At 44.9% G+C, this 22,389-nt stretch overlaps 1 protein-coding gene across 5 annotated transcripts in view; it reads right to left on the bottom strand.

Moving 5' to 3' along the window:
* LOC8033240 (protein mesh) overlaps window positions 1-18,360 on the bottom strand; it is a 46,736-nt gene extending 28,376 nt beyond the window's left edge. For 2 of the 5 annotated variants that reach the window (XM_029970862.3, XM_040210788.3), the window contains exons 1-4: window positions 18,116-18,360; window positions 14,571-14,841; window positions 5,851-6,047; window positions 5,558-5,714 (exon numbers count right to left, since the gene is read on the bottom strand). In XM_029970862.3, coding sequence (XP_029826722.2) covers window positions 5,558-5,714; window positions 5,851-6,047; window positions 14,571-14,673 — 457 coding nt within the window. In that variant the 5' untranslated portion in view covers window positions 14,674-14,841; window positions 18,116-18,360. Of the gene's footprint in view, window positions 1-5,557; window positions 5,715-5,850; window positions 6,048-14,570; window positions 14,842-15,137; window positions 15,399-18,115 lie in introns of those variants that run through there. The other 3 variants (XM_040210787.2, XM_040501065.2, XM_040501064.2) reach the window with 3 other exon arrangements.
* Between the last annotated feature and the right edge of the window lie 4,029 nt (window positions 18,361-22,389).

Below are 22,389 nucleotides of genomic sequence, written 5' to 3'. Positions count from 1 at the left end.
CTAAGCAAACAAACCTCGGCGCCCCGGGACACCTCGCCAGTGAGTCCTTTGACTTCCCTCCTTGATGCGCATCTGCTAGTTGTTAGACGAAAACAACGTACCGCTCGAGTTATTTCGTCTGCCAACCCTTAAAGGCGAAGTCGAGTTCGCTCCGAAAGTTGCAGGAAAGGTAAGACAGACGCAGACGATGTTGCGAGCAGATGACGTTGCAAAGGAGCAGACGACGCTCAATAGGGGGTCGCGATCAGCCAATCAGAACTCGGCGTTCTGACGCCACCGCTACTTCCTTTCTCATGCGTAGAAGACGAAAATGAGCCCACTTGCGAGGCGTATTCACACTGGATGCTTGGCGTAGTCTATTTTTTGACTGCTTGCTCGACTGGCAAGCCTGCCTGCCACTGACGTCATGGCACTGGAAATTGCGGGTATATTAGAGCGCAGCTCTTAGGCTCCTCTTTCCGCGTTTCGCGGCGTCGGCCTCGGCGTCGCCGTCGGCGTAACTGCCCCGCTAAATTTAGCGGGAAATTGAATTAGCGATGAGGTCCCGTGACGTCAATTTTCCCGCTAAATCTAGCGGAGAAACTGTATTTGTTTATGGGTGATATGAGAGGAAGTCGTGTGACAGCCACAGGTAAAAATCACGAAGTCATGTGACAGGTAACCTGGACTTTTTCACGCTAAATTTAGCGGACAAAATTTTCCTTCAAATTTTAGCGGAAAACTTTTCCCTAAAAATTTAGCGGAAAAATTTCCCCGCTAAGTTTAGCAGGTTAAGGAGAAGGAGGGGAAGTCACGGTGGGGCATACCCTCCCCTCTAACGTTGCTCCCCTCCGTACCCTCCCCTCCGTACCCTCCCCTCCTCATCCTCAGGATCTGCGCCCTAATTTCGCAATACCGAGATTTGTAAACGTCACATTTTTTTCATTTTTTTTTGCCGATTTTACAATAACTATTATGACATTCGCGATACTAAATAGCATGCCGGAAAGGGTAAAGGCCCGGGATTCAGAAAGTATAGTTAGTTGGGATAGCTCAAAAATTTGCCGGAGTATCCCTTCAGCAGGGAAAAAAGCGATTGCCGGATTTTTAAAGATATTTTTTGCCCTATTCGAAGGCCGTGCTCCAAACAACGACGGTAGTGAAATTAGCCCTCGTGTCTAGACAACAGCTTCTAGAAACCACGGCCTGGGCGGCGCTTCGTTTTGATACGTCGGCTAACTCACTTTAGGTCGAGCGAATGGAGTCAGCAGGCGGTTTTCACCGCCGAGCATCTGCGACGACGCTGACGAAGCACTCCAGATAGCCCGGGGAAAACACTTTTTTTTCTTTTTCTTTTTTTAATGCTCTGTTATCTCCGTTGCGTTCGGTCTAAGCGTTAAAGATGGAATGTGTGTTATAGGTTGTACATTTTGTACCGACTGCATTTAATATAATAATAAAAGAAAGATAACGCAACATGACGAGGCAGTTTTATAGACAGCATGCGGCTCGCAAGTGAAGAAAAGCCAGACTTTAGGTGCGCCGCGCAATCTGGCTACATAGAAAGCCGTTGAAAATGTGGAGACAAGACGCCTACGTATTCACTGCGGCCGTCGGCGAATAGAATCTCTAGTGTTTTCGTGCGTGCCAATGTGAGGATTAATGCTTTATATGTGTTCTGTGTCGTGGTGTCGGAGAAATTATGCCGGAGAATCAAAGGTTCACAAATTCTCCTTCCCAAACGATGGGCAACGGCGAACTCAATGGATTGAGGTGGTCCCGGAGAAAGTAGCTTCAAGCTGCAAGCTCTTCGAAGGTATGTTGGTTTGGCGGATTTTTGTTTTATACTTGCATTCTTGTACTTCCGGATTCTCGATGTGCCCAGAAAAACGGTAATATAATAAACAACTCTATTTTTTATTTTTTGTGTTCTCAAAGAGTTGCTTTTAAAACGAGTAACCGTGCACCCCAAAGTGTTTTGAAACATTTTGTTTGTTTTCGCGTGCGAGTCACCTCCGCAGAGTATTTTGCTTTGTGTTCTAGCTTTTGCACTTGGCATCACCGACTATGATTTAGCAGCGCTGTCGTCCAAAACTCCCATTCTGACCTACGTAGATGGATACTTCGCCTCTGTGAGTGAAAACGTTCAGTCACAGAGGCTTATACCGCAAAGAACATTTGGTTTTTAGGGGAACACTTCCTCCCGATGCGTGCAGTGGTTCATCATCTGACACATGCTTTCAATTGAGGGGGACTGTATCTTTTAACCCAACTGGTCGTCACTGCGGTAATGCATGCTGAAGTTGTTGCGAACAAGCTTATGTCGTCCCATCGCATCGCTCAGTTCTTGCGGTTACGTGACCAACGAAAAGTTGTCAGGGACCTGACACTAGCTACGCTGCCAGTGTTCGAGGAGCTGGACACTTGTGCAAGGGAGTCGACAAACAAACGAGTTCCTTCCTTTGTTGAGGGAACTCTCAACAAAGTTGGCAGATAGAGAAATTATGCCTTAGGCTGGATGCAAGGTCTGCTCCAGTTAAAGAGAAACTGTCTGTTTTCCAAAAAAAGTTACCATTGTTTTAAAAATAAAGTCTGAATGAACCACATCTCTGTAGACCGACATACTAAACCAGAAACGGGGGCAAAAAGGAAGTCTCGTGAGACTAACTATACATTTTGTCACGTTCATTTATTACACGATGGCCTTCTGACACGTAGTCAATCAGCCAGATTTGGTGTCGCGTTTGCTTAACTCTATTAAAACTAATTATTTTAAAATAAAACAGTTCACTCACTGATTACCGAGCCGTCACGTATTTTCGTACATTTTAAATACAAAAGGAAAATACAACTATGACAATTGCTGGATCGCGCTTCCCCGCTTGTTCGCTGCAGCGCAAGTGAAGCCACCGGACTGCACTCGCTTGGGATACGATTTGCCGTTTTTGCTAGCCTTCGCTGCGGTTTTCCAGCGTGCTGTAGACACGTTTTTTACTCGTTCGTCGTCATTCGCCGAAGAAGTTTTTTGAAAACTCTGTGTATTGTTGAGACTTGCCGTTGTGAACACGTGGAAAATTTTACGAAAGTGCAGTGTCGCAGGAAAAAGGCACAACGCGTCGAAAGGAAGGGCTGGCGGCGTGTTCAAAGCTTCCTTGGCACGCCGAAGTGCCGTGTCTCTGTGCCTTCGCACGCTTGGATACCGACCAAGAACCGACGCCGTGTGTATGTGTTTAGCGAGTGCAATGTGCGTGAAGCTGTTCGTGCCTCTGGATCAGCGTCTTTTCCCCTCGCGGTTTAGGAACGAGCTTAATCCAGCGTCCACTAGCGACGGAAGATGGGGGGAACGTACGTCTTTTTTTCGTCCTTAGACGATTTACACAATACCGTGCACAACAGCTCCTCATCACTGATCAGTGCTGGCTTATTATCAACCTACTTAATTGCACTTGACGTTTGAGCGCGGCTCGCCTAATTGTAATTGGTCAACAGATTGCACACGACCATATCGGCCGCGCTTCAAAGATTTTCATTCTCGCCGTCTTGTACTTTTGCTTTCGAAAACCCCCCTGGCTCCACAACGTTGCCCTATTCGTGCTCCCACGGAATCTATTAGAGTAGATTTGGGCCATAGCCATGGTTAATATAGTACATAAGAACACGTACAGATTTCCCCCTTTTATTGGTAGCAACTCACCGGAACAGGTGGACGATCCAGAACTCCGTGGCCGATATATATAAATGATCTAAAGGCATCTACGCGCGACACATGTTCAGAACTTTGGCGCGGCGTCAATTCTTGACCGGTATCCAAGCGTGCGAAGGCACAAAGATGCATCACTCGGCGTGCCAAGGAAGCTTTGATCACGCCGCGACACCGGCGACACGTTTTCGACGAGTTGTACCTTTTGATACGGCTTCACGCACATTGCACTCGCTAAACACATTCACACGGCGTCGGTTCTTGGTCGGTATCCAAGCGCGCGAAGGCACAGAGACACGGCACTTCGGCGTGCCAAGGAAGCCTTGAACACGCCGCCAGCCCTTCCTTTCGACGCGTTGTGCCTTTTTCCTGCGACACTGCACTTTCGTAAAATTTTCCACGTGTTCACAACGGCAAGTCTCAAGAATACACAGAGTCTCAAAAAACTTCCTCGGCGAATGACGACGAACGAGTAGAAAACGTGTCTACAGCACGCTGGAAAACCGCAGCAAAAAGCTAGCAAAACGGGAAATCGTATCCCAGCGGGGTTGCGTCCGGTGGCTTCACTTGCGGGAGCGGCAAGCGCGATCCAGCAATTGTCATTGAGATCAGTGGTCCAGCCTGTGGCGGGAGGTCGAGAGTGTGCTGTTCCTTTATTTTATGTTTCAGGAAACTACCTGGAAGGCACAAGGCGTAAAATAATACTTCAGATATTTTCTAATTATGGTGGTAAACCTGGATATGAAAAATATGTTTCAAATTAAAATATTTACGATTTCAGAACAGCGCTTTGGTTTTACAAAGGAGATTAAGTTAAATAGGGTGTAGTCGCTAATACGTATTATTAGTACGGAAAAAAAAAGCGCCAAAAACTGGGCCAAAGTAAAGAAGACGACAACACAGGACCTTTGTTTTCGTCTTCTTTACTCTGTCCCAGTTTTGGCACGTTTCTTTCCGTATAATGAACCAACTGTCCCAGCTCACCATTTTGTTGTATCATTAGTGTTTTCAGCTGTCGTCACTTCATAGGCAAACTGTAAAAGTTAGAGTTGTTGCATGATCGTCACACACCGGTAAGCCGACTGCCGCTTTTCCGCTCGCTGGTCTAGTTGCAGTGACGTCACGCAGCGGGGGCGCAGGCTTTAGTTTCTAGAAGCTGTTGGTCTATACGGCATGAACCTAGTTATCAAAACTTGGAATTTTATATTAACGTGTGAGGAAACTACGAAATATTGGCAATGTCGCCTTCGCACTGAAGCACACGCAGTGTACAGAGCTTGCTTGTTTATAGCGTGACACTGGTCTACTGACCACATCCAAAAGAAGGATAGTGCCATACGTGTATCGGTGATGATTTCCAGCTCCACGAACGCTGTTCCTGACACGCGCATACACCTTTCCAGAGCTTTTCACCCAGGCATAAAATAATGAGTCACCAGGTTGTGGGAACATGCATGGCGCCCGATACTCCCCCCACAAATAATGTTTGCGCATGCTCAGAACTTATCCCACAGCCCACCAGCCAAAGAAGGCAACGCACAGTAGGCTATTTTTTGGACGGTATAAATAGGGCATTTCAACTTGGGTGGGGGGGGCGACTCTTTTGCCACGTCATTTAAATGTGGTAGGGACCGTTTTCATCAGAAATGTACGGGGCACGCGAGGAACCGGACAGCCGGCGAAAACAGTGACAGAAGAGTTTTAGTAGACCGTGTTTTCTCCCCGCTTACCCTCCGTTACGAACAAACCGTCACTGCGCCTGCGCGCCGACGGCCTTGGCTGTACAGTTCTGGGTAGCGGAGGGGCTTAGCGGAGCGGAAAACACGGTCTACTAAAACTCCCTAATGACAGACGACTCGTAAACGATGCCCATCTTACCCGGAATGTCCGAAACCATGCTCTGGAAACTGAGCCACGGAGCGATGAGGGCCGGGTCCTTTTCCCTGATCGTGTCCTCGGGCCTCAGCGGGAATCGGATGGGGAAGCTGTATCCCGAAGGGGCGCCGCCAAAGTGCAGGTACCCGTTCAGGTGAACCTGGAAAACAAGGAGGAACATCGTAAGTACTAATCACGCAGGAGCGTTAAAACAATTAGACAGTTCGTTTTTTAACGAATCAGCATGGACTCATTGAGGGCCAGGTGCGAGGATGTAAGGAACTACTCCGTGTCACCTTGATGTACTTGTAGTAGAAGCCGAAGAAGGGCAGCCTGGCCTGTAGCGAGACCTCGTGCTCCTGCTTACTCGAGTCGATATTGGTGAGGTCCAACCTGTCGTACGGGTACATCAGGGACTTCCGGAAGCTGTAGTAGTCCGACGGACGCTCCGGAAACACCAGGTGGTCCTCGATGGCGTACAGGTTTGGGTCCACTGCGTCGAGGGGTGAGATTGCGGGCTTTAGATCGCACAGGGAAGAACTTAGGAGTTCAGTCTGAGTTCAGGTGGATTCAACATGAGTTCCGGGTGAATTCAGAATGAGTTCAGATGAATTCAAGATGAGTTTAGGTGGATTCAAAAGGAGCTCGAGATAAATTCAGTTATATGCAGGAGTAGTTCAGGAGAATTAAAGATTAGTTCAGAATGAATTCAAAATAAGTTCAGGTAAATGAAAATTAAGTTCAGGATGAATTCAGGTAAACTCAAGATGAATTTAGGTAAACTCAGGGTGAGTTCAAGTGAATTGAAGATGAATTCAGGATGAATTCAGAATGAGTTCAGGTGAATGCATATTGAATTCAGGTAAATTCATGAAATATTCAGTTCAGGTAAATTCAGGAAGAATTCAGTTCAGGATGAATGAGTCGATGAGTCGGGTGTCTTCAAATTGAGGACTTGCGTAAACAAAGCAGGGGCACAAAATCACGAATTACAGGTACACAGGCAACATTATACCGTGCCTGCCCTCTGAGATTTTTCTTGTGCCGCTGGTTTTAAGTTTACGAATAGATTATCTTCGCAAATTACATACGCTATTCAATGTTAATTATTTTACATTATTAGAAAACCTAGCCGACCACGTAGCCCAGGCTAGACAATAATAAAGGCGTAAACTCGTCCTTAAATTCGTGAAGACTCGCATTTTTAAAGTGTGCCTAATCTTAACCCTTTTAGCATAGCCGTTTAGTCTGTTGGACCTGACAGACATTAGTAAACGTAGAATACAAAAAATTTCTGCTCTAGAACACAGGCATGAGCCTCAAGTGCTGGTGAGAAATGGAAGAGTGGAAAAGGAGTAGCAACGAGAAGCTTTAATTAAACTTCCGTGCTTTTCGCTCAGTCGTTACTTTTTATCGGTTCCTTACGTTTAATGTTGCTGGTTAACCCAAGGCATATTGCGCGTAATTTAGGGGCCATATTATATACGATCTGCGCCGAAAAGAAAAAAAAATAGAAAACGAATATTTCAATTACGGGGATTAGCGTGTTCACAAGCTAGGGAACACCACTTTTATATATAGGAGTCTATATATAGTATATATAACTTCAAGTGCCATATATTTCATTTTTTGTCACTAAAGTTTGAGTAACTATTTCGCACATTATAGCGATCTGCACAGTTTCTTCAGGGAATCAAGTTGAAGTATGTGTTGTTTTGTGCATTATTTCTAGTTTATGCATAACATGTTAACCAACACGCTGAGCATTACAAGAAAGATTGAAATTTGACGGGTTTTCTGAGCGAATAGAATCATGTGAGAGATGCTAACCATGCAAGTAAGACAAGAGCTACTTGTGTAAGCGAAATAGAGGCTCTTTATTTTGCCACAAGGGGTGCATTAGCTTAAAATACACGAGCGTTATAGCGCCCACGGCTATTATTAACTCCAATCGAGGTTTCTTCACGTGTTGGGTAAAGTGCATCTAAAAAGTGCATGAAGTAAAATACAAACTAAATTGGACGTTATTTACCTCGAGTAAAGTAACACTGGGCGCAATGTACTTGAAGTAAAGTACTATAAATACATTGTACTTTCAAAGTAAAGTACTTTTTAAAACAAGCTTTCAAAATAACCTTTCATTCAATTTCTTTTTACCGGTATGCATTGTTTTAGGGGTAATTGGGGGTGACTCAGGTATTTTCAAAAATGGTAGCGAATATTGATCGAAAACAACAAGCCGCAGAGTAGTTATTTTCGGAAATGACGCCTAATTCAGTTGTGAATTTGGTGCCGCTTGTAGTGACTTGCACCCAAAGGGGTTAAACGCACTAGGAGAGAGCATGATGTTTACCCTATGGCTTCTGCAAGGAATCCTCTCGATACGAGTGTCATATCTCCTAATATTTTAAACCTCCTCGCTCGCGCTGACCGAGCTACAACCTGGCGAGCGTTTGAGATGCTGCGGGAAAGCCGCCCGCAGAATAAACGGAGCGATGTGTCGTCTGCTTGCGTTTTCTGGTAAGAGTAGAATATCCCTCCCAGTATTTCTTCAGAGTTGGCAAAGCATCATTTTGTGATACACATTTATCAAGACCAAATTTGAGGAATGTACTTTGAAGTCGGAAGTTGTATTTCGGAAAGTACAAGTACATACTCAGATAATGTGCTTCGTGTAAAGTACAAGTTTTCTAATCCTACTTGAAGCAGTACTTTGAATTCGGTGCACTTAAAATACTTCCCAATAAGGCTTTTTTTTTTACCTTGTTTTCTTTTTTAACCGCTTTAGAATATTTAACGCACTGCCCGTGTATGTTTCTGAAACTGCGTCCAAATGACGATCACGTAGAGATCATGTTGGCTTGTGGCTGTTTGGTTTAAGCCGGTATCAACATTGTCAAATGCGGCCGCCCAGTGTTATTCTGATTTTGTACCAGTGGATATTTCGTTGTCCTTCGAAATGTTGTTGTTTATTTTGGCCTACAACCACAAAATCAAATTTCTATCAAATATATTCCATGGAAAAAAAAAAAGGCTTTCAGTATCATTTGTAGTATCTGCATTTTGTAGCTTTAGGTTGTCCACGGAGTACAACGTACAATGGGAAAAAGAAGTTGGTTCATTTCCTTGACGTCACTGAGGAAAACCTCTACACTATACATCACCTTCCACTGTCTCTAGCTCAGGGGTTTCAAACACGCTGCCCGCGACTCTCTCGTATGCGACCCACAAGCCTCCCGGCATGCCTCGAGCGCCACATGCGCCATAAATAATAGTTTTATATTGTCAATTCATTTCCGCTCGAAAAGGAGCTCTGCTCTCTTCACGCACTTTGCACTATTCTATTTTTTTTTTCTTAATGATTAAGTATTGCTTTGTCTAAATATTTGCTTCGGAGCCCTTTCTCACGTAAATCAACCGGAATGGCAATACCACTAGTACTAAAGTATACAAGTGTCAGCTTTTTGCTCAAGGAGTCACATCGGCTCCGCGAACTCTTGCACAGCAGGAGTAACGGTCACAGATAAAGCTAGGAGCTCGGGCTCTTGCTGTCAGACAATACCTTTCAAATGAAAGTATTTTTTTTATATATATAATGTTGTTATAAAAATTGACAGAAAAGCAAAAACTTCCGCGTGAAGAGAGAATCTCATTCTATTGATAGCTGCCAGTACTGTGGTATGGCGGTGTTTCAGATATTTTTATAACATCAGGCGTGGACTCTAAGTAGACGCATGCATGCAACTAAAAGCTAAAGAGGGCAAGAACGATGAGCTTACAAAAAGCAGAAAGCATCAAGTTCCTTGTCTGAAAACATCTCTGGAGTGTCGCTGGGACAGTCAGCTGCGTTGCAACGTGAAACAACAATGTTGTTTGTTTCTTTATTTTTTTTATAAAAAATAGCAAAATATTTCCCCCCACCTCCGTTGGCCCTCGTCCTTTCGGGGTTGGGCTATATTTGGTGTCCACACTTGAATGAGTTAGCGACCCTTGCTCTAGCTGAATCCTGGCTAGTTGGTAACTCCCCATCTAATTATGGCCCTCATTATATTCAAAGAACCCTTCCGAAATAACTTTACAGCTCATCTCTATCAGACAATAGATACGCAATCGGCCCGTCAAAAGACAATCAGTTTTATTTTTAGTTTCACAAACAAGATTTAAGATTTTAACCTTCGTTTTTTTTATAAGTTTTTTTTTTTTTTTTAGTTTACGGAAATATTTTACAATTCGTGGTGTTCGAACTGTATTGGCTGCAATTATTTTGTATATGTATGGAAGCAATAAGATGATACCTCTGCTTTTTGTAACTTATCAATTTGGGAATACATATTCCCTCCAGTCCACACCTTCGACTATTGCAAATAAACTCGTATGTTTCTATAAACCTGGGAATAGTTATCCGTTTCCAAAAAGTGGTACTGTCGTTGTCGGCAATCAAACAGCAACATATTTCTTATCAAGATGCCAGACTCGTTTCGAAGTGTATCTATATAAGTAAGGTAAGTGTTATGACTCTCATGATTCGCAAACCTAGCCACGCGTTCTATCTTATTTCTGTTCCTTACTTCTTCATCTTTTGTCGCGTCGCCAAGGCCGTCTTAGCTTATCATTCGTGTTTCAATAGACTCCAGCTCCATGTCTTTAGAACTCACAAGTTTCCGCCAAATCGAGTCACTAAGTTTAAATTGAAACACTGTTTTAGGTGGCGTAAGGTGCCGCCCAATTCAAGAGGTTTTTAGCCATATCCACTCATTTAATAATTCATTGTAAAAACGAAGTAACCCAAATTAAAGTTCGACTCCTACAATTCGCTTAGAGCAATTCTACAATAGCAACTCACTACGTTTAAACTTCACAATGGTTAGTTTCAGAAGCAAAAGTAACTGCTTCGTCAGGGTACACACTAAACATCGTAACACCTTTCTGGGTGTAAATGGCTTGTCCTATAACTAACACCCATTTGGGTGTAGCAAAACGCCCTAAACAAAGGGCGTTATTCCTAACGCCCCTAAAATAGGGTGTTTTCCCTAACACCCTTAAAGGACTGCGTTATTCCGAACACCTTTCAATTAGGGCGTGATTCCACTGTACACCTTTTCATTAGGGCGTTATGTCTGCGCAGTACGCCCTCTAAATTGTGTGTATTACCGCAAGAAAGGGAAATAAAAAAGGCGCGATTACCAACACCCATAAAGTAGGGCGTAATAACCCAAAAGAGTGCACGAGAAAATGACTGCAAATGCCTGGTTCACTTTTTATTATGTTAATCAAAGTTCTAACAGGTTCTACAAAATTCTCTATAGACGATTGCAAGCAGGTCATCTGGCCGCAGCCATGTCTCTGCTTATGCGGGCAAGTGCGTGCAATTACAAGCGTGCCAAAGGGCAAAGCTACGTTCACGCGCACGTCATCAAAATTGGCGAAGGCAAGACTGAAAGAAATAGTTCTCGTTTATCCTCGCAATTCCACCACGACCGAGACGCTTCTAAACCAGTGGCGGTCCGTGCGTGTAAGCTCACAAATATTTCAACCGGATATTGTTTCATAACCCCTTCAAATTGTACAACCGAAGGCCCTAGTTGAATCTCCAACTGTACTTTTCTTGTGACGTTTATGCTTCCTTGCACTGGTGACGTGGACAAAACTGACAGGCTTGCAAAGACGGTACGACCGGGAGTTGCTATAGACGTAAGCGGCAGTTCATGTTTGTAAACCGTAAAATGGTCTATTGAAACGGAAGCAGGGAGCCTATGTTCGACAAATGTTTTGTTACTCCTTAAAATAAACGGAATGGCGGAAGTGACGATATCGCGTTTGATTGGTTAGAGGTTCAAATGACATAAGTTACCTATTTTCGCCATTTGACCTTCCAACCAATCAAACGCGATATCATCGCTTTCGTCACTTCCGTTTCTTTTTAGGAGAAATCAAACATTTGTCGAACATAGCCCTCTTGGACTACTATCAGAAGCATGCTTGCAGAGTACTTACAAATAAAACAGCGATCTCATGTAATCCGTGATAGATGCATAATCCGATTCGGGCAGCACAGAACTATCCACAAACACAATGTCGAGGATGAAGGCGGTCGCTCACACTCAGCGGAAGTTTCGCGGTCGCCGATGAGCACACCTCTGTCGTGATAGATGCGTAATCCGATTCGGGCAGCGCAAAACAACGCAAACACAATGCCGAGGTTGAAGGCGGTCGATCACATTCAACGGAAGTCTCGCGGCCGCCGATGAGCAGCTCTTTGTCGAAACGCGTCCAACAAATACAGCACAATAATTCCATGGACTCCGACGAAATAAACGACCATTTCCGAAAAGTTGGCATGGATGTATTCCGGCCGTTCACAACGAAAAATCACGGCCGCGACTCAAACGCACGAAAAACAGGAATGAGGAATACACTGACGGGCGCCCCCCTTTTTGTAAACCGGACCTACGTGGCCCCTACAACTCGCCATAACTTGGCATACTGCAAAGACTACGGCCCCAGTAGCCGATCAGCGCGTCAGAGCGAATCACATGACAAATTTTCGTCCAAGCGTCCTTGTCCTACGGAGAGCGGTCACGTGTTTTGCGCCACCCCTCTGATTTGCTAGAAGTGGACTTCGCACTCGCTCACAGCAACACGAAGACACAAAAGAAGGTTTCGAGGCTTATCAGAAGACGAGGTCAAAGGGGGTTGGACAAAGCCGCTAATCTCCCTCTGCTGCTTTGTATTGCCACCTGCCCTGCCCAGGGAAGGTCGCGAATTCGGACTCGCCAGGGCTTGCTTTGCGTAGTACAACCTTGAGCGTCTCAAACTGCCACTCCTGTAGACGCGCATGATCTGGTACGGACCGCGAAATCACAAGACAAATACAAAAAAAAAAAAAACATTTTTAACGCCGCCGAAGACGCGGTTTCACGTGTACCAAAGAAAAACCGGAAAAAAAAAAGCGTCGGAAAGCTAGATATTTTGGTGTCATTACGGAGAGATAAGAGTCGCGTCACTGGGGGTGTCATTAATCCGGCACTTTCGATTGTCTTGAGACATTGTTTCTTCAGAGCTACACTCCAAAATAAAGTATCAGTGAAGGTGCTATCAGTAGTGCGAAACCCAGTCAGGTGAGTTTGTAATATCCGAAATGAGGGCCCCACAGTTTGTTCAAGTCTTCAGCTTAAAAGGTCTTTCTCAGGTTACGAGTAAGCAGATTCTATTTCGGTTAATCTTGCTTTGTATTGTTTTTTTAACGTCGGATTTTAGACAGTCAAGAAATAGAAATACCTCGCCGGCATAGCCGATTCGCGCAGGACACTCTTGACAGTCAACCAAAAACGGCGCCAAGTACGGTATGTCAGGACAGCGTCGGCGCGACCCATCCCATTTTTCAGATATTGGCTAGACTAAAATAATATCGACACAATCTTTCCGATTTAATTCCATAGCAGCGCAATAGTGTGTGCTGCCTAGGCTGTATATTTAAACGTCTTCATTCATTTTTCTTTTTTTTGCGAGCGGAGATGATTTTTTTTATAATCAAGGTTGAACCGATAAAACTGATGCACGCGCGAAACGTAATTTTAGGCTCGTGTCGAACGAAGAGTTCAATAGGAGTTGCAAAAACTATTCTCTAGCACTTCCTAATCATACGCGACTCTGTGTGGCGATTAATTATACTCGATGTCTGTACCGCCGTACATCAACAACAGTTTCACCAAGGCAATAAATATTGCTTTGTATTGTAATAAAGCAATAAATATTGCTTGCATCGTAAACGGGTGATAGGACCACGTCAGGCAGAGATAATCTGCCTTTTGTCCTGTTACTCTTGACCTAGTGTCTAAATAAAAACCAATTCAATTGAATTCAATATGAACGGCTATGAAATTATGGGCGTATTTGACAGCATCACCATTACGCCCCTTTCACACCGTGTGGATGAAGGGCGTAAAATTCGCCCATACGCCCTTTTTACACGATTTCAGGCACCATCGCTACAAGTAAGGCGTAAAGAGGGCGTGTAAAAGGTGTAAAACATCAGCACACCCTTTTTACACCCACCGATATTCAGAAATCATGTAAAAAGCGTGTAAAAAGCGTGTTTTTTTTAACCTACACCCTTCTTACGCCCTTTTTACACGATTATGGGTGTTACAATGTTTAGTGGAGAAAATATGACGCAAAGAAATCGGGATGTGATTTATCTAACTGATAGCATTCAAATTTTTCGTTTTGATTAAAATTCATATTGCAATGAATCAGTCGACGAGCTCGAGCAATGCCGGTGTTACTTCAGGTATTTCTTACGTTATGATATTCATTTCACCATTTGAACGCTTTTATTTGTTTCTGAAAAAAGTCGACTCTCTGATAGAAAGCGATGTTCACAAGCAGTGGCAGAAATGGTGTGTGTGTGCAATTGTCCTTTCGGGAAGTACGCTCTCAAATGCGTAACTTACGCAATATTATTGATTTGATTTCCTTCGATCTGATCATTTGTTTACATAATTCTTCAATACGTTCATCGTGCCTCTAGATTGAATTAGAAACTGCTTCTTTGAACACCTCTGGTTTCTGCATGGTTTCAAATGACTAATGTTATATATTGGTCATAGGCTGCATAAAAATTCGGAAATTAATTTATAATTGTATAGATACACAGGGCGGATATTATGACCCTGTTGACTCCGTCATCAATATTGTGTCAAACTTTTATATTATATTCTCTATGCGCAAACATTGTGCACGCGGAAAGGTTCCCGCCATGATATTTACACTGAGCCCAGCGAGAGACGCACATCCACTTTCTAACGAAGTCAGAATCGTTTCACCATGAGTGTTTTGTCAGAGTTTAATTTCCTTCGTTCACATGCAAGAATCACGCCAGCAGACGGCAACATTCCAGCAGACCACACCCAAGGAGCCGTTAAAGTAGGCTTAGCTCGGACGCGCACACCCCACTTGACAATCGTTCGCAGCAGCAGTAATACCAGTGAATTCGTTATAACTTGGTAACACTTACCTGCATAGGCCGGGTTACTCGGTGCATCTTGACCACAACACGGAGTAGTCCAGATGAGTAGCCGTAGAAGAGAAGCGAGGACGATCCATCGGACGTCCGCCATCTTATCCCCGACGTCGACCGGCCGTCTCTTTGGCGGGCTCGGTCTTGTCCGCAAGCGTAGGAGACCACGTCCAACGGACGTTTTCGTTATCACAGCACGCGAAGTTCACCGATAACGGCCGGCTGCCTCGGTGCCGAAGTACACCTGTCTTGTTTGTAGTTCGCGAACCTGGCGAAGGCAAAATGGCGCCGGAATTGATGTCGAGCTCGCCTTAGCAGACGACGGTTTATCGCGCCACACTCCCTTTCACGTCCAGCTGAACAAATCAGAAGTTAAGCAAATCAGAAGTTAAGCTTATTCTAAAAACACAGTCGAAGTAACATTATTTCCCTTAAACGCGTCATTGAGTGAAGACATTGGTGAGAAACCGGATTAAAGAAACCGAAATGATTAGGTCTTTGTTCTGCTACACGTATTAGTTATATCTCACGGTATAAAACGGGCCTCAGGAGACGAAGGTTTACCATATAGATGACGTGAGTTACTGGCAGGTTCACAAGGGCGTTAACGTGGTGAAAGTGTAAGAAACAGCTACCTCGTGGAAATAAATATTGTTGGCGCGGGATGCTATCTTCGTGCAGTATATATTGTTAGCACGCAGAGTGATGGGAAATTAGTTATGGGCTCAGAGGTCGCCGGACGTGCTCGCACGTCAGTCGCGATCGTTGAAGTGCGGATTGGTCGGTGTGGGGTTGGTCTCCGTTGCGTGCCGTTCTTCCGGGAGTGAGAGAAGGCGGATGATTCAAGGTATCGTTACACGTCGCCCGGCAAGAATTTTCAGATTATCGGCGATTCACAACGAGTGGAAGTGGCGCGATAAACGTTGTACTACAAACAGCGCGTCGCATGTCTGTGAAGAATACCTCGGTCCGGTTTAATAGCGTTTTTCTATTGTCAATAAAAATTTGGAACATCTAGATGATATAAAAAGCACAAAGGTAGTCTGGGCTTGTAAGGATGAAAGAGAAAAGAAACTTAGACACTTCACGTCTCGCCAAGAGAAATAGTCTCTTCGAGAAACGTCTGCTATCAGTCTTTGACGTTTAGATTATCTCTGCTAGCCTTAGTGCTTGTAAAAACCATTTTACTTGAGGTCCGAACGTGACCACGGCGGTAACTTGACCACACCGATTGGTTGACCGTGAAATAAAAAAAAAAAAAAGAAAAAGAGACTCCATGCCGAGGTCCTCAATGTGTGAAGGAAACTATAGTGCACGGCTTCCTCAAGTTAGCTTCGAAGTTTGTAACGTTCAATATGAGACATACTATATGCGTTCTAAAGACCCAAGCTCTCTGGCTTTAAATGGTATAATATATTATTCAAATGCTGCCGCTTTTTCAGTAAAGACGGTATTTTAGTGAGGGCTTCCCAACGTGCCACGCATATGACTGATAGATACGCGCTCTGTTAACTGTGCTTTTTATCTTCGAAACTGATTTTTTTGTTTTATTTTTTTACCTATTTGAACCGATTTTTTATATAACTCGTATGCTTTTAATATATTTTTACATACTAGAAGTACAAATGGTGTTGCACATTCGTCATTTTGTTGAGATGAAAACACCGAAAGAGCATATCGATGCTTTTTTGTTGCACTTGGATTTATGAATGTCAGTTCTTTTTGTTTGTGTCGTATTAATCCCTAAAGAAAGTCGTGTATTTTTACTGAATTAGAACGCCATGTCAGAGTTATATGACCTGTAAAACACGAGAAAATGCCCAATCCACTGGATGAATCTCGTCATATCAAAAGACAATTGGTAAAAAGAGAATTGTGGATTAGTATATCGTGAAAATATCCCACATTTCAATACTAAAAATGTTAAAACGCCTAAATGTTTCAATAAACTGTTTTGTACTAAAACACACCGATGGAGTAGCTACAAAAATCTTTTATTACAGGACTAATGATTAGTAGACAAATTACTGTCATAAACTCAAGTTCCAATAACTGAAAGTAGTTTGTCAGTAATTCACATGTCATACTTGTTAGGTTGATGCAGGGAGTGCGTTGTAGACAATACACAAAGAAAGAAAGAATAAATTATTGAAGGGGGAACGAACACAGACATACACAATTATTTGTGTATGGCTGGTTTTGTCCCCTCTTAAATATTTCATTCTTTCCTTGGTGTTCGTATTTGTCCTTTACTAGCAGCAACAAGCAATCAAAAAATGCGATTTCTTTTTTTTTTTCCTTTCGAATAAAATTAACCCAAATGTGTCCCTGTTTATATATCCTTGCCAGAATATCCTAACTAGGCACTTCTTTTTTTCTTTCATATCTTTTTTTTTTTTTTTTCAGGTAAAGAGAAAAACAGAAGGTGCACGCTCTGGAAGAAAAAAAAAGTAAAGGATATCGATTTTACTGGCGTCATGTGACCTTCTACATGTTGCTGCCGAGCTCGTGCAAACATGCTTCACTTGGTATCTTTGATCTCTCCTTCTTAGACCTCGGAGGGCAGTGAGTCACGGCGTTCAGCTTCCGACGGATGACGTATATAGGACGTTTGTGCTTTTCGTAGTGCCGCTCCTCGAATCCACGGTCCCTCCCGTTCTTACTTGTACTGTCGAGACTGACTATAACGAAGTCGGTTATAACGAAATAGCGGATATATCGAAGTGATTTCCGATTCCCACTGACTTCGTTATAACCGAACTCGACAGTAGATCGGTGTACAAGTTCAACAATGTGGACATTTAAAAGGACTTCCCACCGCCGTTTGCGAAGTTATGATGAAACGGTGAATGGTGGTGGCGCTACGCACGCTGTCTTCAACCGATTCTCAGTATCTTCCTACAGTAGAACAATCGCCCACGCTAAAATTGGCAATCTACAATTTTCACAAATTAAAATCATACTTCCAATTACCTTCCTTCGAAAGCACGGGTGAACTGATGTAAAATCCAATTTCAAAGCTAATAAATATCGACCCGGAAATTAAGTCAACGATGAAAACTTTAACAGAGTATACAAATGTAAAACCTTTCGGGACATCATCTCTTAGTTTTAGCATAAATATGAAACTAACGCTGGCGTGTTAAACTGTTTTCGCGCTATAAAGTATTTTTATCTTGTTCGTCAACATTTTTCATGTCAGTTACATATATGTTGCTATGCAGTGACGTTTGAATTTTATATTTTGTGTTACCCTGCTGCTGGACTGTTTTGACGGGGATGGGGTTGGGCCACCCGAGTCGACTTTAGCCCCCTCCTCGTGGACGTTTGTCTAAATAAAACAGTTTTATTTTATTTTATTTGAATTGAATTGCACACCGTTGCTGCGACCCTTTGTGACATGCGCGCAATTAGAACTGCTGACAGTAGACACGGACCTCCACGCTGTCTAGAAACAAGTCATCGTTTGAGAAGTAATCTTTCTTTCACAACTGGTCGCCCAATGCTTTAAACGCGGGGAAGTAATGGCGACAAGGACTCACCGTTATGAAATATGTCACTGAACTACACGTGGATGCATGTCGGTAAGCCGAAGAGAAGGATCCAGCTTGATCGGTCTCCAAATGGCGTGGCGTGCGAGGACCGTCGCAGCCCACAACAATTCGAAATTGCACGGCGCTGACTCAACGGGAAAGCGTCGGCGTTGAGCGGAGATGTCGACCGATGTCACACACGAAGGAATGCCAACTGGAGGAGCGTTCGAGATAACAGGCACTCACCTTTTCACCCTGCTCGCTATCGAGGACCAGTGTGTGTATGGTCCTTTTTTTGTTTTTGTTTGTGCGTTCGTCGTTTGCTGTACTGCGTTACTAGGAGACGGATAAAACGCGGGCACGTTCCCCGGCTCGAAAATAACGGTTTGAAGTGGGCCTGGGATAAACGACAGCGTCTGGTTATGGAAGAGCGCGCTAAAGTTGGGAGAATGTTGCGAACGCCGACAGCTTTACGAGCCGCTTATAGACGCGATACATGCAAAACGACATTGCAGCCACCTTCCGCATCTGCACGTATGGCATGCAATCGCTCGATAATCAATCGGTCATGGCTTGGTTTGGACAGGTTTGGACAGGACTGGTTTCGTGACGCAGCGGCGCGGTTACCTCGCCGTGCTCTTTCAGTGGGCCCGTTCACACTCTTGCGACCGAGTAAGACCGAGAGAGACCAGACCTGTTTTGATCTCTTAGGACCAGCTCCGCTGCAGCGTATCCGGCCCTAAGAAGTCGCAAAAGGCTTAAAAACTAGTCTGGTGTCTCTCGGTCTTAAGGCCCGTTCACACTGTTGCAACCGAGTACGACTGAGAGAGACCAGACCGGCTTTTAAGCCTCTTCCGATCTCTTAGGACCAGCTCCGCTGCAGCGGAGCTGGTCCTAAGAAGTCGCAAGAGGCTTAAAAACCGGTCTGGTCTCTCTCGGTCTTACTCGATCGCAAGAGTGTGAACGGCGCTTAAAGGCCCGTTCACACGCTTGCGACCGAGTAAGACCGAGAGAGACCAGACCGGTTTTTAAGCCTCTTGCGACGTCTTAGGACCAGCTCCACTGCATCGCATCCGGTCCTAAGACGTCGCAAGAGGCTTACAAACCGGTCTGATCTCTCTCGGTCGTACTCAGTTGCAAGAGTGTGAACGGCGCTTTACGTTCGCTTTTCCTCTTACGAGAGGGAAAGAGACTTCTGGCACGCTTCCAATCACACGTCGCGGGAGCATGGAGAGGAGGGGGTCTCAACGATCGTGGTGGTGAGAGTTTTCGTAGATCGTTTTCGCCGTCCCGCAACGCTCTTCGCAACCCGCTACGGTACCCGGAACTCCACAGTCAAGGCCATCGGCGTGCAGGCGCAGTAGCGGCTTCTTCGTAGCGGAGGGCTTAGCGGAGGGGGAAACGCGGTTTACGAAAACTCCCTAGAGTACGCAGCGACGACAACATTTGCGCGAAACGGCCCACACCCGCGGGAGAAGATTGGCTCTTCGAAGACAACAGTATCCGGACCGTAGGCGTCGATGGAGGGAAGCTGTGGTGGCTGCATCCGAAACCGCCGACGCCCGGGAGGACGGACTGGCTTCTCCGAACGCAACGGTATGCGGATCGTTGTGAGGTTTGAATACCCATCCTTCGCCGGGTCAGAACCGTTGCGCGAAATGCTAACCGACTTCGTCGAGGGTCAGCGTAGTGACAACAGCATTTTCGGTATCGTTTTTTTTTTTTTTTCTATTTTTTAAGTTACAGCATTTCACGTGTGAAATAAAAATTCTTATTATATCTTTGAGTCGTTACAAGCGTGCGATGCTCGAGTTTTTGCGTCGCGTCGAAGAAACGCAATTCTAAATCTCTCTTGCGTAACGTGAGCTAACGCAAGCGCTGAACTTAACGCTATCCTGCGCTAAATGTGGTTGTCGGGTTGGGAGGGGTGGGGGGGGGGGGGGGGGGCTGAGGCCCCATGAGCAGTCGGAGATAAACGATAGCCATAGGTAGCAGTGGCGTAGCCAATTGGCTAGGTCATGCTACCTATTGCTATCGTTTATCTCCTCCCCGTGGAATGCATAATCTTGTCGGGAAAGCGGCGCCGACGTGATTCATGCGCGTCCGAACAAAAGTCACGTGATAAAAGGCGGAGTTCGTAGGCTCGCAAGCGGAACCATGAATGGCTGGCTGATACCCGGCGGTGCGCGGAGGGTGAAGGAAAGTTGGTCCGAGCTTTCGTGACTCATACAACGACGGTGACTGGAAGGCGTCTGGTCCCCAGGTGATTGCGTCGCACTCGCCTCCGCTGCTCTGACACTGCGAGGATCGCGACCGGCAACGCACTATTATGACGTCATTAGGCGGAAATCGGAGGAACACATTTGAGAACGCGGTAAACCCACCAGTCGCGGGGACGCGCTCCAGACGCCATACTCAAAGCCGTCTCTGAGTGTGGTATACTGACGTCAGCACTCGATCTCCAGGATCTCATACTGACGTTAGCACTCGATCTGCGGAATGTTCCATTGGCCGTGTTCCAAAATTTACTCGACCTGCGGAATGTTCCATTGGCCGTGTTCCAAAATTTACTCGATCTCACTCGAGGGTGAGGGTACTGTGCCTTGGAGTTCGAAAACCTAGCCGCGTCCGGGGTCGCTCTATCCGCGTTGTCAAGTGACATGATCCGCCAGAGTAACTCGAATACATTCGAGTAAAATTTTGAACATAGCCAAGCCTGTCGAGTCATGTCACCTACTGCACTCCTAGCCGGAGCTGATGTGGGAGCGAAGAAACGTCCCTTGGTCCTCAAACGTTTGGAAAGTAGAGAGTGATGCTCAGACAGACACGGATCTCCCTCGCGTGCAAGTCTTCTGTGACTTTTTTTTTTTCTTTTTTTTTTTAGCGTTCCAGATTAAAAAAAAAAAAAAAAATTCATATTTTCCGCGTGCGTGTTTTTTTTTTTTTGCAGAAGGAAGTGATATTTAGCCACTTTAGAGCGATCCTAAGTTGCTCGTCATAAGGCTAAAGTTTGACTGCCTTCAATTGACCCCGTAAGTGATGACGTCACAACTTGGCGTCTGGGTCCAAACAAACCGTTGCTAGGGGCGTTGTTATGGACTAATGCTGGGAGACTCCACACGAGGCTAGATTTTCGCTTATAAGTAAGTAACTAATTTTTTGTAAGCAACCTAACTTCTTGATATCTAATTATGAAGATGTTCTTGTCGCCTCAGTGGCTTATTGCAACGATGAAAGCCATCTCAAGTATTACACTCCGCTTTGCTTTGGTAGCACACGACTTGATAGATTTGCTGGCCTTTGTTGCAGCGGGCGTCATCACTGAATTGCGTCGGTAAAGGGGTGTCCAAACAGGACACCACAAAACGCACGACTCCGACAAATCGTGAAAATTGAAGCGGACGCGCCCGCTTCCATTTTCACGATTTGTCGAAGTCGTGCGTTTTGTAGTGTCCTGTTTGGACACCCCCTAAACGAGCGGCAAAAGCAAGTGCATCGCCATGGCCGTACAGGCCTCCGCCATAAACGTTCTTTTTCTGTGAAGAACCCAGCTTAGTTCAGAGGGATGAAAATGCCGTAAAATCAAACCACGTCATGCAGATCAGTTATTACCGGCGTAGCGCAGGCCAGCATGAGAAACAAATCGTACGCCGTCGAGATAAGTCGTTTATTATTATTATTGAGGTTGTCAGGTTATGAAAACATTGCATGTCTATCGCAATTTCGCATTTTTTTTTTTGTATACATTAAATTTAGTGGATGTGCTCTTTCGGTGAAGATCTCCATCGAACCCGGGATGAGAGTACAATCTGTAATAAACTCACCTTAAGTTTTTTATCCAGTTCTTTCGCGTTTTGGGGTTTTGCGGAAATCTGAAGAAACTGCAAGAATCTTTCTCCACGCGATGGTTACAATCAGATACGAAGAACCCTTCCATAGCGCGAGTCCGCAAAAAAAAAATTGGGATCTCTACCGATCGCCTGAAGTGCTTTTCTCACGGGTGCATTGCGATCTTTTAGCAGACGATCATCTCGATCGACGCCCGGACTTTCGATAAACCATATTTTGCATCGCACCACACTATGAATTCTTATAAGTGTCTGAAACTCATTTTATTTCAAACAAATGCAATATCAGAATATCGTCTTTATTCACCCGATTCAGACGCCGGCGCCGGCTTGGCCGGCGGGCGTGTGGCAGACGGCATTCTTCTTGCATTCGTCGCCTGCTGCAGGCATCTTGAGGACCGGAAGTTGCAGTCGTAAATATTTCAGAAACAAGCG

The sequence above is a fragment of the Ixodes scapularis genome, unplaced genomic scaffold (assembly GCF_016920785.2).
Source record: "Ixodes scapularis isolate PalLabHiFi unplaced genomic scaffold, ASM1692078v2 PGA_scaffold13__105_contigs__length_92229423, whole genome shotgun sequence".
Taxonomy (NCBI): Eukaryota; Metazoa; Arthropoda; class Arachnida; order Ixodida; family Ixodidae; genus Ixodes; species Ixodes scapularis.
The sequence above is the reverse complement of the archived record's forward strand: the minus strand, read 5'-3'. Positions and strand labels throughout refer to the sequence as shown.